Source organism: Elephantulus edwardii, unplaced genomic scaffold, assembly GCF_000299155.1.
Source record: "Elephantulus edwardii isolate Elephantulus edwardi_28Jun2011 unplaced genomic scaffold, EleEdw1.0 scaffold00067, whole genome shotgun sequence".
NCBI classification, from domain to species: Eukaryota; Metazoa; Chordata; class Mammalia; order Macroscelidea; family Macroscelididae; genus Elephantulus; species Elephantulus edwardii.
Window position 1 is genome coordinate 8,142,624 of NW_006399817.1, and position 19,312 is coordinate 8,161,935.

At 38.3% G+C, this 19,312-nt stretch overlaps 1 protein-coding gene across 1 annotated transcript in view; it reads right to left on the reverse strand.

The window, feature by feature from the left end:
• PLBD1 (phospholipase B domain containing 1) overlaps window positions 1–19,312 on the reverse strand; it is a 67,670-nt gene that overhangs the window by 2,931 nt on the left and 45,427 nt on the right. The window contains exons 6-9 of the mRNA XM_006888476.1: window positions 7,183–7,383; window positions 6,945–7,085; window positions 3,304–3,489; window positions 2,216–2,322 (exon numbers count right to left, since the gene is read on the reverse strand). Coding sequence (XP_006888538.1) covers window positions 2,216–2,322; window positions 3,304–3,489; window positions 6,945–7,085; window positions 7,183–7,383 — 635 coding nt within the window. The remainder of the gene's footprint in view (window positions 1–2,215; window positions 2,323–3,303; window positions 3,490–6,944; window positions 7,086–7,182; window positions 7,384–19,312) is intronic.

Sequence of the window (19,312 nt, forward strand, 5' to 3'; positions counted from 1 at the left end):
CCTTTGTGACTGAGATACCTCACTCAGCATAATGTCCTCCAGGTTCACCCATTTTGAATAATATTGCATGAGTTCCTTGTTTTTCAATGCAGCATAGCAATAGAACCTTTTTAAGTAAAAAGATAGTAGATCCTTGCCTTGAACATAGACTTCCCTAGGAAATGCAGGCTGCATTGATTTTTCGACTTGGTTTCTCCCAGCAGTAGAGATAGTTTGCTTTATGCTAGCATGGAAAGAAGGTTTCATTGAATGTTTGCAAATAACATTAAAAGCATATGCAGAACACAAAACATTCCCTGGGGCTTCAATATGTGCCAGAGTCTCTACATCCAAATATGTTGTGTTGTTGTTATATGCCTTCGAGTCTCCTGCTACTCATAGTGACCCTTTGTACAGTAGCCTGGTCTGGAGCCCATCTCACTGATATCCCATTGCCCCAGTTACTACATCTAGGGTCTTCCTCTCCTGCTCTGTCCCTCTACCCTTCCATGCATGATGTCCTCCAGGGTCTGGTCCTTCCTGGTCATGTGCCCAAAGTATATGAGACAGAGCTTAAAAATCCTAGCCTCAAAGGAGAAACTTAGTTTCAACCTTTCCAAGGCAGATCTATTTGTTTTCTTAGAGGTCCATGGTATATTCTAGACTCCCTCAGCACCACAAATCTGTTATCCTTAGTAATTGCTCAGCTCTCTGATGCATAGCAAGAAATTTTGAAGACAATGGCCTTGATTGGGCGCTTTAATCTCTAGACTGACATCGTTTCTCCTCAGTACTCTGAAGAGGTCCCTGACAGCAGATTTTCCCAGTGCAATTTGTCTTTTGATTTCCTGACTGCTGGTGCCAAGAGTGTTGATTGTGGAGCCAGCCAAGCTCAAATTGTTAACAGCCTCACTCTCTGTCTATCATGGTGCTGCCAATTGGCCAAGTGGTGAGAATCTGTTTTCTTGATGTTGAGCTTCAATCCATATTAAAGACCACAGTCCTTGACCTTCTTCAGCAAGGACCTAATCCTGATGCCACATTCCTCAAAAAGGCCAGCTTCCCAAATGATCTGTTCTGCATATAGATTGAAAAGATATGGAGACAGAATGCATCCCTGACATGCTCCTTTCCTGATTTTGAACCGTATAGTATTTCCTTGCTCTGTTCTGAGGACCGCTCCTGATCCAAGTATAGGTTTCACATAAGCACAATCAAGTGTTCTCAGATTCCCATTTTCTACAAGGCAATATATATATATTTAAATGTGACAACATTGAGAGTCATTAAGGCCAAAGCTTTGCTACTACATATCTAAAAGTTGAAGTTCAGATTACTCTGACATTTTAGGCTAATGGAAAGTAATTTGTAGGGGGCTGGGCTGCATGTTCATCAGTAGTTTTCAGAGCTAAAAATAAAATGGTTATTCAAAGTAACAACCAATGTTTTTCTTTTTTTAAAAAAAATCAGTCTCACAACAAAAATAAAAGTATGTAAACTCAACCCCAAAATGCAAAAGGTTGTGAGTAGAATAATTTTTGCCCCCACCAACCAAAAGGCTACCTTACCCCAAATCCAAATCCACTGAAGGTCGGTGTTTAACAACGTTGTAACAGCTCCTGATTTCTGTAGTGTAGATTCTCCTACCATGGTCAACTTCAAGTTAGTGAAATTAATTGGCTTTTACAGTTGGTCTTTGAACTAGTTTCAGCATATCACTACCCATTTATTAACTCTGTTAAGAGACACTGGTGCACTCAACTCAAAAAACAGGTAAGCTTTTTAGTATATACATCAATTTTTCCTTCCACTAAATTAATATTTGGTATGGAATCACATTGCTCTGAATAGTGTGTTGTTTGGTTATACCAGACAGGACCTGTTTGGTGTAACTTGAGACAATATTACCATCATAATTACTTATCTACTATAACCCACCCGGTACTGTTCTAAACATTGAATAAGTACTCTCTCTTCATTCTTCACAAATGAAGTAAATACTGTTATTTTCATTTTATAGATGAGAAGATTAAACATTATTAAATAGCAGAGTGAAGACTTGGAGTGAGGCAAGTCTTTAGGGATTTGGATCAGAATCACTGAAAAATTGATTCCTGAATTAAGTTTATGGTTAAAGACAAGTGCTGTGTTTTAGACCACAAAAATCTCAGCACCTTTACCTTTAATATGTCTTACGTGCTGGTGGAATGAAATAAAAAAGTCAATTGCACATTACCTTTGTGTCATAGCAACCTCCAGGGACTGGGTTAAATGAGTTAAGGTCCTGACGGCAGCAGATAGTATTACAGGGATCACCATTACTATAAGGATCCTTCTCATAATCTAGGAAAAAATAATGGCAAAAAGAGTGAGAGTCTTGGCTGTTACAAGATGGGCCTGTGCACAGTAAGCTTTTTGGGTCTGCTAAAGCCTATATTCAAAGTATACTACTGATAGACCACTTGATCTCAACCTGCTCCCAGATATGGGCTTTCCTTTGCTTGCACTGCACACACTACACTTGATAATAACCAAAAGATGTTACTCAGCCTTGTAAGCAAGAAAATAACTTCTAACCCCTTGCCCTAATCCCCGTCTCCCTAAGGAAGCATACTTGGTGAAGGGTGAGTGGAAAAACAGTAATAGAGGAAAAACTATGCATGAATCAGCATGCGAGACAATCCTGCCAACAAAAGAAATATAAATTTGACTTTGATAGCCTCATCCAAACTCTTGTGGTGTGGTACGTAATGTATCAGACAGCTAACCATGAGCTTGGTGTTTCGAATCCATCGGAGATGGATTCTCCTTGGGAGAAAGATGGGCAGTCTCCTGTCAAGAGTCACAGGCTTGCAAACATGGTGGAGGGATATTAGGAACTGGAGCAGTGAGGTGCTGTTTGGGGTGGGGGGTTTTAAATCAAAACTAAAGTTAATTATAAATAATTTGCTTTTGATATTGAAATAGGTATTTTGTAGGGAGAGCTAAATAACCTGCATGCATAACTTCTGGTTCTCCATGTGTTGGGTTTGTTGGTTTTTATGACTTTAAAAATATATATATATGTGTGTGTGTGTATATATATATATATATATATATATATATATATATATATATAATCATCTTACCCTCTCATTTTATAAATAAGGACAAATTCTAGTTGTAGCTACAAAATATGTTTCATTTTAATTCAATGCTAAGTTCTTAAGTCAATAACTTCTTAAAATTCCTTTTAGTACAGAGATGATAAACTTACATGGATTCTTTATCCATGGGGAAGAAAAGAAGTTTTGAAGAATGAGTCTTGAGAAATGTGCTACGTACTGTTGTATCGCATGATATATTTCATAGACTCCAAATCAGTCACTTTCCCTTGATCTCGGCGGAAGATTTTAGCTCGTGAAGCCATTTCATAAGAGAACTCTAAACCCAGCTTCTCTACCAGCAGCGGATAGCCACTCCAGTTGTAGATATTTTCATGGAAAGGAATGTTGTAGGAAGGCCAGTATCCTGATTTGAAAAGAAGGGAATGGAAGGTGGAGATGACAAAGGCAGAGAAAACAGGAGGGAGGGAACCAAAGAAATAAGTTATTAACGATTCTTTTTAAGATTGGCACGGATACAGGGAAACTAAAACTTTGAATGTGAACACTGGCAGCCAAACCAGTGTTTTAAGTATTGGCATCCCTGTCGTTTTATAAATGAGCACAAACTCTCTTTGTGGAGTAGGAACTATATTTAATTTTAATTGCCTGCTAAATTCTTACGTCAATAACTTCTTACCTACAAAAAGTCTACCAGGGAAGGAACATCAGCATTCTTTAGTTTTTCATTCAGAAGCTGAAGCAAACTCTACGTGAGGAAATAACCTTACTCTTTAGAGAGTAAATAAGGCAGAGTAATGTGGGGAATGCATCACAGTGAATTTGCCAAGAGATGGTTTCATAACATTGTCCTATCAAGTGAGAAACCAAGTGCCAACCCAGGATGGTAGGACACAGCACAGGGTGTAAAAAACCCGAGTCCCCAGCACAGGCTATTCCCTAGGTCTTAGTCAGAGTTACTCACTAGCTTTTTAATTGTGTGAATTTGACCATCAAAACTATTTATAATTCTTTCTCACTTCTCTTTTTCTTAAAACAAAACAAAACAACCAAAAAACCTCTTTTGACCTTGAAAGAAAATTTGTAGACTGTCATTGGGAATCCACAACATGAAGGAAGAGATAGGAGATTTTAAAAAATAAATAGGTTTTTTTTTTTAGTTTTTCATCTTTTTAATAGATTCTTTTCAATTATTTTAAAACCTTTTAATGAATTTTAATTTATTAATGTTTTCTCTCCTTGTTATTTTTGTGTCCATCCTAATAAGTCTTAAATCACTAGCTCCTAAAGTTTTTCTACATTTTTTCTTTAATAGTTGTATAGCTTCATGTTTTACACATTTAATCTTCTAATCTGTTTTGAGTTAATTTTTGTTTGAGATTCTGGTTTTAGGTTGAGGTGTGTGTGTGTGTGTGTGTGTGTGTGTGTGTGTGTTCATTTTATTCCTTTGAAGGGTATTGTCACCTTTTTCTAAAACTTTTCTAAAATAGTTTTTAAATGCCCAGAAGGCTTTTAATTCTAAGTGCTCATAAAGACCCACTTGACCATGAACAAACGAATGGATAGAGAAGCTGTGTGGTATATTCACACAATGGAATACTATGATGCATTGAAAAATAAGGAACTCATGAATTATTATTCAAAATAGGTCACCCTGGAGAACGTTATGCTGAGTGAAATATCTCAGTCACAAAAGGACAAATACTGCACAATGCCACTGTTATAAAACATGACTGACATAGAGGTTAGGGCGAGACTGAGAAAGAGGGGATAAATTGATAAATTATGTATACTGCATTGAAACTGATGAGGGAGAGAACTGTTTAAAGGGGATATATTATTAGGTATTATTGTCATGACAGGAGTCCAAAGTGAAATTGGGGGGAGGTATTGTATAACAATGAAAAAATGTTACTTTTCAAAGAGAAGAGCTAATTGCGGGAGAGGGGTGGGCAGGGAGAAAAGTGCAACAATGAATGAATGGAAATTAAAAGTCTCTGTAAACTTTCATTAAAATTAATAAAAAATAAAGAAAAAAAACCCAACGGGGGGGGAGGGGGGAGGGGTTTGTGCGGGGAGAAGGGTGCAACAATGAATGAATGGAATCCCAAAATCTCTGTAGATGTTCATTGAAATGAAAAATAAACAACCTAAATTAAAAAAAAAAAAAAACAAAAACCAACCCGCTTGTGCAACAAATAAGGACCAACAATTAACATGAGTTTTGCTGCCGTCAGAGTCCAAATCAGGTCAGATTTGCTACCAAATAAAACTAAGACAAATAACTTTTAGTTTTAGTTTTGGAATTTCAGAATTGTTAAGTCATGTGAATCTGTACAATGTTTAAATAATTTCAGCCAAAATTGTTATTTTGGTAAATATACACACACCAGCTGAACAACTTTTACACTTGAATGGGCAATGGGCATGATCATGTGAAAACATGGTGTGGGTGGGGGCATGTGTGAGACACAATGTATATGAATTTTGTATGGAAACCAGTATAAAATTAAAATCATTACAAACATTAACATTGATGTAAATCAGTTTTTACACTGATGCTGCTCACTATGTTGTGCAAGCATCTCCACCATTATTACTCACTTCCACATTTTCCAGTCACAATTAATGTAAACTCTGTACCCCTTAGCAACTGTTCCCCTTTCTCATTTCCCCCAGCAAGCCTCCCACTGCTCTTGTTATGTGTCACTGCACAGCTTTTTGACTCACAGCCATATCACTGACAGAAGTGAGCAGCTAACTCAAAAGCCACACCTCTCTGGTGGTTTGAATCCATCAGTGGTCTGGGAAATGTATGCATTTTCTTCCCGTTTGGTTTTTCTATCTTGGAAATTAAAGGGAGGGTCATCCAGGAGTCCATTGATTGCCACGTCTTTTTCCCATAGAGTTTCTGGATGGGTTCAAACCACCAACCTTTTGGTTAGCAACTGAGCATTTAACCACTGGCCCAACAAGGGCTCCTCTGACTACTAATAAGCTTTTGTTCTCTATTCATTTACCTGTTTTACATATTTCATCTAATATTTCTCATTTTGTGATTTATTTCCCTTAATGTCATATTTTTAAGGGCCAGCACTGGTGGCCTAGTGGGCAGCAGTTACAACCCTGCCAACCCAAATGCGAGTGGTTTCAACTCCATCAGCAGCTCCATAGATTAAGATGGGCAGCTCCTCCCATGCTAAAAATGTGCTGAAGGATCAGCTATGAATTGGTTCCAACTCAGTGGCAGTGAGTGACAGATATTTGCCGATGAAGAAAATAAGGTTTGAAGAGGTTGGTTTTCTTGGGATTTGGGGAAGCAAAGATTCACACTCAGGCAATGTGACTCCAGAACTTGAGCTTCAGAAATCTGTGTTCTTGGCTTCCAGGAGTCCCTACCTTGATCTCTCTTAGGGGCAATGGTGCCCTCTTCACACTGGGCTTGGTACATCAGACTACCTAGTTCTTGACAGAATTCCAAGTTTCAATGACTACAGTATCTTAGTTCCCTACTAGACTTTGAGTTCCTCAAGGGCAGAGATTTTATATTTTGCATGCTTACAATTTCTGGGCTGATGTTGAACTAAAAGCTTTAGAAGAAACTTTTAGAGAAACTACTATTAGAGCCTTGAGAAGCCATAAGATCGGAGTGCCCAACTTGTTTCTGAATGTGCACACTGTAGCATAGTAAGTATGCTATTAAGAGGTAAAGGTTTTACACATTACTCTGAGCCTATTAATTCTTTTCTAGTGTAACTAGCAGTGATGCTTCCTTCTTCATTTCTCACTATACCTTCCCACCATACATAAACATACATACACATTCATCACAATTCCAGATTTCTAGCATGAAGAAAGTACCTTTACGTAGAACTTGAGTTTGTTCAGAATATTCGACATATGTAGGAATTTGCTCCACAATATACAAAGTACCATTGTTAAGGGTCTTATTCAGCTCTACCTTATTCAGGTCCAGGACCATGTATTGATTATTGTAGGTGCCTGAAATATCAAGAAGGCAGGGTATGGGTTTTAGACTTGTTGACTGCCAACCTGAATTTACACAGATGCCTAAGAATTATTCTGGAAGAGCACTTACCAGAGTTGTATTTTGAAAAGATCTCTGCCCACGTCCTCCCATCCTTTGCCATCATATTGGCTATACGAACTCTCTGCCAGGCCAGGAGAGACTGAGGTACCACTTGCTTTAGTAGAGTTTCATTAAACACACTGTTTGTGGTCTGCAGCAATATCAAACCACTGCTAAGGATGTAAAAGTCATCCAGAGACTCCAGAAACCCTACAGAAAAGATAAATATGTATTCACACACAATGTCAAACCATTCTTAAAAGCATAGAGCACGACATACACAACAGTTTGTAAAACATCAATTATCATCCTAGATCTGCAGAATCTCTTGCCAGCTTTGACTCTGCTCTCTACAGCTGCTTATGGAGGTGCCAGTAGACCTCCACCAGGGGATTCTCCATAGAAAACTTCTGAGTGAGGACGATAGTACCCTGAACCAAAGTGCTTCCAAGTTTCCAAAAAGATAAATCTTCAACTGCTAAAATCCTGCAGAACATTTTACTATGGAGAGATATTAACAAGGCTCATGTTTGGTTAGATTTTTTTATATTTTCCAAATTTTATCCAATGAGTCCATGTTCTTTTTATAAACAGAAAAAGATTTTCATTTATAAACATGGATTCTGGTATTTAACCTTGCACCATGCCACTCTGGGTTGATGCTGTGTATACATGTGTGAGAGAGGGAGAATGCTGGAGGCAACATAAGAAAATCAACAAAGTCACAACCCATTTTGAATATCTACTTTGTGGCTAATACTGTGATGACATAGAAGAGTATGAGACAAAGCCAAGACACAAGATACAGATACTAACACCTAGCATATATGTTATATAATTTTATATATATATAGTATATAAAAGTATATATTAATTATATATATTATAGAATTAAGATATATAACAACAATAAGGGAATGCTAGAACTAAATTATTTCAGAGAACTGGTCCAATAAGAGCATCTAAAGAGATCTGAATGAATAGGCCTCTAGTACTCCCCAAATCTCTACCATCTGCCCAACACTTTATAATTTCTGCTGTATTTAAGCATTATTAGTATTATGGTTTCCTTAATATTTTGTCTGAAACTGAATTCCTTTTAAAACTTAAAACTTGTCATATATAATAAATACCTTGAAAACTAAGAATGTATGTTTTTATTTTCTTTAAAAATACATGAAAACAAGTGCTTTTCCAGCAAAAATAATTGTACATATATCAAATTTCACCAGCATTAGATATACCATATTCTGAGCAACTTAGGCCATTCATTATTGAGAAGAAAAAAGAAAGTATAAATAAGTCTTAGGATCTATTCAAGATCATAGAGACTTCTCCTGACAGATCTGAATCTAGAATGAAGGTCCCAGAATCAAATCTAATACTCTTTCCATTAAGTCTGAATACCTATGTTCAACCTTCATTAATGGTGATCCTTTCTCTAGCTTAATAAAGGCTGCAAAAGAAAAGTTTCATGGAAGAAGTGAACCTGTAACTAAACATGGAAGCTGATCCAATGTCAGAATTGACCTCACTCACTTACTCCCTGCCATTGAGTCAGAATCAATTCAGAGCTGCCTCCTATTTGGCTTCCAAGGCTGCACATCATTCAGGAGGAGAAGGTCCATTTTTCTCCTGCAGGTGAATTTGAACCACTGGAAGGATTTAGTCTTTGGGTTAGAAGAGCATCTCACTACAGACTGTGCCACCAGTGTTCCCTACGAGTTGATCAAGAAAAGAGAGATGTGAGCATTACAGCTTGGAATAATAATATTATCAAAGTAGAAGAGTGGAAATTGTGGCAGTTTGGGGAAGAGATCATTAGAAAATAGGGTTAAATTATCTTTCATTCTTTCACTTAGCAAATAGCTAGCCACTCTGAGCCTAGAATGGGACAGATAATGTAAGTCAAATAAAGGGACAACTGAGAGCTGCAGATAAGACTTCAGAGTATGAACTTTTGGAAGCCAAAAGATCTGCACAATTGAGTCTCTTGGCAATTCTCACTATACCTCATTTCTTTCCTCTGATAATGTTAAGGCATATGATGTCATTCAGCTCTATGTAATTTAATTTCTGAATAGGAAGCTTAAATGATAAAAACCGTGTCCAACTGACTCTTAAACTTCCATAGAGTTAACATTAACCTATACAGGATTTATATTAATTAGAAAATTGTATACAAAATAGGTGTGTAAAACGATTGGTGGATGAATGACACACTTGACTAAATTGCTGATGGCACACACAGCCCAGACATAAGGTCCATGGCTGGGAAGAGTACAGGGTGGACTTTGACGATTAAGCCCAGTCTTTTTGTCCTGCTCCAACTGTACAACTTTACTTGGTTGTCTTGAGCAAGCTCTCTGATAAGAAAAAAAAAAGTCTCCTTAGAATGTAGTGGTGCTGTATTTTTGCCAGTCTTAGAGAGGGTACAGCCAGAATGCTCCTTGGAGACAAGAATGGCAAAGCTTTGCCTCATACTTTGGGCATGCTGAGAGGAGAGGCTATTACTTGGAAAGAAGCATCATGCTTGGAAAGATGGAAAGTCAGTTAAAGAGATGAAGACCCTCAGCAATGGGCTCAAGTGTGTCAGGATGGTGCAGAGTAGGACAGATTCAGATCTGTTGTTCACAGGGTCTCTAGGAGTCATACTCAACTCCACAGCACCTAACTGCAAATTTGCTAATTTGATTCTGGTTGTAACAACCTCTATGGACACTAGAGGGCAGGAGTTCTTTGATATATGAGAGTAATACCAACATATGCTAAGAATAAATATGTTAGGAATAGTATTTCATTCTTGAACAAGACTGCAAAACTGGGTGATGAAAAAAAATATATCATCCAGAGTTCTGACGTGCAAAATTAAAGTCAAGGATATTGGTTCTGTAGATTAGAGTTCAAGATAACAAAGAAAAGTCATAATCAAATGCATTCAACTTTAAGATAAATCAATATTTGATTATGTAAAACTGTACTCTTGCTTTTATATATTATTAGTAGATTTGGAAGGCAGACTATAGATACTAGTTCAGGAGAAAGTGTTACAAATTAATGTTTCATGAAAGCCAGTCCGGCAGTAACATTTCATAGTAAAGTGTCTTGTTGAATTTCTTTAAGACATGAAAGGGGCCTTTTTTAGTTAATAAGCCATGTTTCAAGACTTTAACAGAAACACACACTCACCCTAATCACAAATGAATGCTCTCTTCTGATGCATGTAAATAAATTTCTGAGAACAATCTAGACTGCTTTATTATTACTGGCCTAGCAAGTCTATTTATCATGTATCCATTTGCACACCCTCTGCATGTATTAATTTGTTCTAAATCCCAGCAGATCGATCCCACCTTTTCCTTCTGGAAAAGCAAACAAAGTTTAGAACTGTCAATGCATGATCTGTGTAGATCAAGTTCATGAATAAAACACAGTATAGATCAGTTCAAGGATCATGGTTATGAAAAGTGCTATGCTAGGGAGAGATTGTATAATAATGAAAGAATTTTTCTTTTGCTTTTCAAAAAGAAGAGCAAACTGGGGGGAGGGTTGGGCAGGGAGAAAAGTGAAACAATGAATGAATGGAAATCCAAAGTCTCTGTAAATTTTCATTAAAATTAATAACAGGGGAGCTCTGGTGGCCTAGTGGCAAGGAACTGCAACTACAATCCCAGAGGTGCATGGTTCAAATCCACCAGATGCTCTGCTGGGGAAGGAGGGATAATCTCCTCCTGTACCAGTCAGATCTGATTTGACGGTACACTCACACAAAAATAAAAAAAATTAAAAAAAAATTTTTAATTAATAACAATAAAAAAGAACAAAAAAAAGTTATAAAAAGTGCTGTGCTCTCATTTTTCACTCCTCTCTCTATTGTACCCTTTGTGATATAATTGGGCAGCTCCTCTCCTCAAGAAGTGTTATCTATTTTCCCACCTCTGAAATCTGGACTGGATTTGTAACTTGGCATGTGACTGAAGTGCCATTGTGCAAATTTTCAGTCCAGGCCTCAGTAGACTTTGAACATGTCTTTCTGCTCATTCCCTTTTAGCCTTGCAAGCCTTATAAACAAGCCTAGCACAGCCTGGTCTCTAGCATGAGAGACCACATGGAAGTGGGCCTGGCCACCTCAGCCAAGACCAATCTATGTCTCACCAACCCTCAAATATGCAAGAGGCCATTTGAGATCACACAGGCCGGGGCAGGCCGAGTGGAGACAACCACACTAGACAGAACAACTTAACTGACTTGTGGACTCAAAATCAATAATCACACATTCTTTCCCATGACAAAAATGGGGAGATTACTTTCTATTCAGAAATAGGATGACACAAATATTTAAGCACTTAACTGCTAACCAGAAATTCAGTAGTTCAAATCTACCCAGAGGAGCCTGAAAAGGAAGCCGTGAGGATGCACTTCTGAAAAATCAAAGTGACTGAAATACTTGATGTGCAGTTTTCTATGCTTAACATGCATGGAGTTGCCATGAATCAGAATCGGTTGTTGATGAGTCTTCCTCTAATCTTAATCCTACATTTCCCTTCATATAATCCAACTTCTTGATTTGATCACCATACAGATTGAATGCTTTTGTTGATGTCGTTATGTGCACCTCATAGCGACCCTATGTACAACAGCTCTGACACTTGCCCTATTCTGAGCCAGGCTCACTGACTCTGGCACACCTATACCCTCATTACCCTAGTTGCTGTATCAATCCATTTCATCCAAGGTCTCCCTCTCCTGCGCTGTCTGTCCACCCTTCCGAGCATGATGTCCTTCTCCAAGGACCAATCTCTCCTGGCCACATACCCAAAGTAAGTGAGGCAAATCTTCAAAATCCTAGCCTTCAAGGAAAAACTTGGTTTCACCCTCTCCACGACAGACCTATTTGTTTTCTTGGCAGTTCAAGGTATGTTCAAGACTCTTCTCCAGCACCACAACTCAAAGGTCTCTATTCTTCTTCTGTCATTCTTAGTCCTTGTCCAACTCTCTGAAGTATAACACGTAATTGAGAAGACCATGGCCTGGATTAAGTGCACCTGTGTATCTAGAATGACATCGTTGCTCTTCAGCACTCTGGTGAGGTTCATGACAGCAGATTTTTCCAATGCAATTCATCTTTTAGTTTCCTGACTGCTGGTCTTAAGAGTGTTGATTGGTGAGCTCTGGTGGCCTAGTGGCAAGAAGCTGTACTGTAATCCCAGAGGCGCATGGTTTGAATCCACCAGATGCTTTGCTGGAGAAGGAGGGACAATCTCCTCCTGTACCAGTCAGATCCAATTTGACGGTACACACTCATCATCATCATCATCATCATCATCATCAAAAAGAGTGTTGATTGTGGATCCTAGCAAGCTGTATTTGTTAACAAACTCAATCTCTTTTCCATCTAATATGATGCTGTCAATTGGCTCAGTGGTGAGAATCTTTGACTTCTTATTTGTTTTATTTAAATTTATTCTTAATTTCAGTAAAAATTTACAGATACTTTGGATTTCCATTCATTAGTTGTTGCACTTTTCTCCCTCCCAGACCTCCTCCCCAGTACATTCCTCTCTTCGAAAAGTAAAAGAAAAATTCTTTCATTGTTTTACAGTCCCTCCCCATTAAGTCCACTCCACTATACAGCCTTCATTCTGGACTCCCATCATAACAAAAATACCTAATCACATATCCCTTTTTAATAGTTTTCTTCCTCATCTGTTTCAATGCAGTATACATTATTGAACCCATCTTTCTCAGTCTCCCCCACCCCAACCCCAAAGTCAGTCCTGTTTCACAACACTGGCACCATGCAGTATTTGTCCTTTTGTGGCTGAGATACTTCACTCAGCATAATGTCCTCCAGAGTCACCCATTTTGAATAATATTGCATGAGTTCCTTGTTTTCAATGCAGCATAGCATTCCATTGTGTGAATATACCTCAGCTTCTCTATCCATTCGGTTGTTCATGGGCACTTACGTTGTTTCCAATTTCTTGCTATTGTGAACAAAGCTGCAATAAACATGAGTGTGCATATATCTGCTTGGGTGGCAGTTATGGTCTCTTTGGGATATATTCCCAGTAGTGGAATTGCTGGGTCAAAGGTATCTCTATTTGCAACTTTTTGAGAAAGCGCCATACCGCCTTCCACAGGGGTTGCACCATTTTACATTCCCACCAACAGTGAATAAGGGTTCCAGTTTCTCCACAACCTCACCAGCATTTGTTGCTTGCTGTTCTGTTAAATTTTGCTATTCTGCTGGGGTGAGATAATATCTCATAGTTGTTTTAATTTGAATCTCTCTTAAAGCTAGCCATTTTGAACATTTCTTCATGTGCTTGTTAGTCATCTGAATGTCTTTTTCGGTGAAGTGTCTGTTCATATTCTGTGCCCATTTTTCTATTGCATTATTTACCTTTATCTTGTTGTGGTGGAGAATCTTTGACTTCTTGATGTTGAGCTTCAATCCATATTGAAGACTACAGTCCTTGACTTTTTGCAGCAATTGCTTCAGATCCTCCTTAGATTCAGTAAGCAAGGTTGTGTCATCTGCAGATCGCAGGTTGTTAATGAGTCTTCCTCCAATCCTGATACCACACTCCTCCTCATAAAGCCCTGCTTCCAGAATGATCTGTTCTGCATACAGATTGAAAAGGTACGGGGACAGGATTCATCCCTGACATAGTTCTTTCCTGATTTTTAACCATGCAGTGTTTCCTTGCTCTGTTCTGAGGACTGCTTCTTGGTCCAAGCATGATCAAGTGTTCTGAGATTCCCATTTTCTTCAAGGTTAGCCACAATTTATTGTGATGCACACAGTCAAATGCCTTTGCATAGTCAATGAAACACAGATAGACATTCTTCTGATACTCTCTGCTTTCTGCCAAGATCCATCTGACATTGGCAATAATGTCCCTAGTGCCATGACTTCTTCTATAGGACAGGATAATCTTTATGGAAACAGACTGACACCGCGTTGTCCTACAGAACAGCTAGTGAGTTCAGGCTACTAACCTTTCAGTTAACAGCCACGCACTTAAGCAGTGCTCCATGATGAGTTCTTAATAAAAAATACAGACAGCAACTCAAACTATGATTATTGCTGTGTTATTCATAATAGTAAAAAGATGGAAGTGCCTATCAACAAACAAATAGATAGAAAAATTGTGGTACATTCACACAATGGAGTAATTCACAGCATTTAAAAACAATGAACTCATAAAGCACTACACAGTATGGGTGAACTTGGATGACAATATGCTGAGTGAAGTATCTCAGTCACAAAATGACAAATACTGCATAATATCGCTGTTATAAAATAAGACCCACATGGTGGATTGGGGGTAGAATAGGAAAAGAGTAGATTGATAATGGACAGTGCATTGGTACAGATAAGGGAAGAACTGCCTGAAAGGAATGTATGATTTGGCATTAAATGAGGAATAATCTAGAACAAGAGGTGTATTGCACAATGGACTGAGGGAGGGGGAAATGAAGGAGAAAGCAGGAAAATAAGCAACAATTAACGAATGATAATCCAATCATTCTGTAAACTGTTAAAATCACAATAAAAAAAATTTTTTTTAAGCATAAATGGAGAAAAATCTAAGGATGACTCCCAACGCATGGCTTTCCACCCTAATGAATGCTTGACAAACGTAAAGAAGACAGATTTGTAGTCACACCAGTGGCAGCAGCACTTACTCAACCCATATAATGGGGGCAAATACATTAGAAGCAATTAAAGAGTGAGTGAGTCATGGGGAGGTGTATGTTTCTACGGGGTGGAGTTGAAAAAAAAATTAACCTTATGACTAGTTAATCAAGAAAAGTCTGGAAGGAGAAGAGGCTTTCTGAGTGTGGTGGGGAAAGATGTTAGCAATAGGTGTGGCTTAACAAAAGACATCAGTGGCCTGGGAAGGCGCTAGTGATAGATGAAGCACAAAAGAAAGGTGTTTTAAAAACAGCAAGGAAGTGCTACAGGAGCTCTAATCCTTTGGAATGTTGTGTCACTGATTGCTCACTCCTGAGCCTTTGTCACCATCATTGTTATGCTTGGGTCTGTTTTTCCAGCCACTGTGTATTTTGAGTGCCTTCCAACTTGGAGACTTATCTTCCTTTGTTATACCTAACAATGTTCTGTTGTGAAACATAGTATTTTCACTGGCATATGCATATTAAAGTTGGACAATGAATAAGGAAGATATGAGAGTTGATGCTTTTGAATTGTGGTGTTGGTGAAGAGTATTGAAGACATCATGGACTACCCTAAAGAACGAACACATCTGAAGAGCTTCTTGGAAGAATAATCTGAAGTGCTTCTTGGAAGAAACATAGTCAGGATCTTTTCCTGGAAGCAAGAATGATGAGACTTGATCTCACATACATTGGGCATGTTGTTAGGAGAGACCAGCCATGCCTGGAAAGGACATCATGCCTGGAAAAAATAGAGGGTCAATGAAAGGAAGACCCTCAGTGATAAAGTTTGACCTAGTGACTACAATTATGAATGTAAGCACAGCAGATTGTGAGGATGGTGTAGGATCAGGCAAAGGTTCCTTCCATCTGTCGTATAAATGATGGCTATGAATTGGAGTCACCTCATCAGCACCTATAAACAACACTGCATTTTGGAACTGGATTGCCAGCCCTTTGACAGCCTAGCATGTCTTGTTTTTGCTCTTAGGTGCTGTTGAATCAGTTCTAACTTATAGGTGGATGACTCTATTCGTGGCCCTCGGGCCTGTTTTTCATTGTTTTTGTTCAAAGTCTTCTAGGTCATATAGCTCTGGTGTGTCCACTTGCCGTACAGAGGTAACTTGTGTTTGCTGTGAAGCTGGACACTGATGTGTCAAATGTGATAAGGTTTACCCATGGTGGACAGTATTTGGTGGAGCTCCCCAATTAAAACAAGCTTGGAAGCAGGAGTGGCATCTACTTCTGTAATAGCTTGCCTCCCGAAACCCTATAAACCTGGAGAAAGGATGAAAGTCATGCCAGGGTTGAGGGCTTTCGTTCATAGGGTCACTATGAGTCATCTACGACTCGATGGCACTTAACAACAACAACATGTACAACAGAACAAAAGACTGCCCAATCTTGGACATCTTCAGAATCATTGTTATGTGCGAGCCATTGTTACAACCACTCATAATTCTACTTTTTTTCTTTTCTGGTCTCATTTCTTTTTAAATATTGAGGGTCTGAATCTTACTATTAATTCACAAGTCACTTCTGTGATGTCTAGGACAAAACAAGTAATGTGAAATCCTAAAACGAATTTTAACTCAATACTGTGGAATTGGCTCCAAATGACAGTCACCCTCCCATTGAGCTTGCAAGGATATATATTACAGGCAGGATATATATTACACCTACCTTCCTCCCTCAGAGATACCTGAACAGCTTGGTTAGCAGCAAAATTTGCTATGTATGGGCCACCAGAGCTCCTTAAAACTAATCATACAGCATGTTAATAATATTTACACCATACACAAAATAAACAGGAAATTTTGTCATTTATCAAGTTAATATTCTGGGGCTTTCAATGTATTCCTTTTTCTTTCTTTGGATATACTTTCAAGAACATGAACTTCAAGCAGGAAAAGTCTAAGCAAAGTATTTGCTGGCTCAGACCTTAAGGGCATCCAGAGTCTCAAAAGAATCATTTAGGTTGCTATTACAAAGCCATAGTATCAGATCAGTCAAGTAAGATTCTTTGTGTTTACAGCAGTGGTATTCTAGAATTTGAATTTTTAGCAAACTCTCAGGGAAATTTTAAGGAACATTCAGATTTCAAGGACACATCTATGGGATATTTTGATCCAATGAAATGTAGGTGGTATAGACTGAATTGTGTTCCCTTGAACATGTGTCAACTTGGTCAGGCCATGATTCTCAGCATTATACAATTATTCTCGATTTTGTGATCTGATGTTATTATCCTACACGTTGTAAACTCTCACCTCTATAATGTTAACGAGGCAGGATTTAACATTACTTTATAAAAGACATTATATATTATATATCTCTTGAGCTATAAAAGAGATTAAACAAGCACACCAACATCAGAAGAACCTCAGTATGACCAATAAGAAGAGCCAGGAATGTGTCCTTTGGATCCAGGATCTTTGTCCTGAGAACTTCTTAGACCCAGGGGAAGATTGATAGCAAGACACATAGAGGGTTCCTAGGGATAGGGGCTGGGCTCACAAATGCTGAGAAGAGACAAAGAATCTCACCCTGAGCCAGCAGAGGAGACAGCTTTTGTCTAGATTTGGTTCCCTGAATTTGGACTTCCAGACTTCCTAACTGTGAGAAAATAAATGTTTATTAAAGTGGTCCTCTTGTGGTATTTTTGTTACAGCAGCATTAGATAACTAGGATTGTTGGGCATGCATACTTGTTGAAACACATTAAGTGTATTCCAAAGACCTACACTTGGAGATAATTAAACTTGAAACCTCAGGCTCAAAGGTTTCTTCATTACTGGAATCTTTAATTAAATACACTTTAAATAGGCTATAACCTTTGTTCTTATGCAAGAATTTTATCCACCTGTGATGTACCAGGAAGGCCTTTGAGTTCATGGCTTATTTAGCTTTAACCATTTAACAAATGCAATGAAATAATTTTTGTTGAGGGCAAGAGGAATCTGGTACTTATAGTCACAAACATGACTGTATGGATCATAAAAATTATGGCCAGGAGGCTCTGGTGGCGTAGTGGCAAGAAGCTGCACAGCAATCTAGAAGGCATGCAGTTCAAATCCACCAGATAGATGCTCTGCTGGAGAAGGAGGGGGAAATCTCCTCCTGTGCCAGTCAGATCTGATTCGATGGCACACAACAAGGGGGGAGAGGAAAAATAAAATAAAATAAAAAAATATGATTAATATATAGAGAATAGGAATAGAACATTTAATTGTGCGCATGCAAACTTATACAAAGACGCTGTTGCCAGAGCGAGAGAATACTGCATGGCTTAAAAATCAAGAAAGGTGTGCATCAGAGTTATATCCTTTTCTCATATCTACCAATTTGTATACTGAAAAAAATCATTTGAGAAGCTAGACTCTATGAAGAATGTGGCATCAAGATTGGAGGAAGAATCATCAATCATCAATCATCAAGTCAACACTATAGAGATGACACAACCTTCCTTGCTGGTAGTGACAAGGACTTGATACACTTTCTGCAGAAGATTAAAAAGACTATAGCTTTTAATATGGATTGCATCTCAATAAAGAAAACAAAAATTCTCATCACTGGACCAGTAGGCACATCATAACAGATGGAGAAAAGATTAAAGTTGTCAATAATATCATTTTAGTTGGACCATGGCTTGGATCAGCACACCTTAGTCTTTAGACTGATATTGTTGCTCTTTATCACTCTGAAAGGATCCTTGACAGTAACTTTCTCAGCGCAATTCATATTTTAATTTCATGACTGCTGGTGCTAAGGTGGTCGATTGTGGACCCGAACAAGATGAAATAATTAACAACTTCAATCTTTTTTCCATCTATCATGATTATGCCTACTGGTAGTGGTAAGCATTTTTGTTTTCTTAATGTTGGAATGCAATCCATACTGAAGACAGACAGCAGTCCTTGATCTTCTGCAGCAAGTGCTTCAAGTCCTCCTCAGTTACAGAGCAAGGTTGTAATCTGCAAAAAGCAGGTCGTTGATGATGAATCTTCCTCCTATATTGATTCCACATTCTTCTTTGTAAAGTCCAACCTCTCGAATAATCTGTTCAGCATATAGATTGAAAAGGTATGGGGAAAAGATACATCCTTGATACACTCCTTTTTTGACTGTGCAGTTAGTGTTCCCTTGCTCTGTTTGGACAGCAGCTTCTTGATCTAAGTATTGGTTTCACATGACCACAATTAAGTGTTCTGGGATTCCCATTCTTATTGATGTTAGTCACAATTTGTTGTGATCCACACAGTGCCTTTGCACAGTAAATAATACACAGATAGACATCTTTCTGGTGGCATTGTCTATAGCAAGGTGTACAGTCAACCCAAAGGCTGTACTTCTCTAGAGAGTTAAATCTACCAGTGGCTCCTTGGGAGAAAGATAGGCAAATTCCCATTCTATTTATGACCTCAGAAAAGACAGTGAGGGGTAAAATTATATAT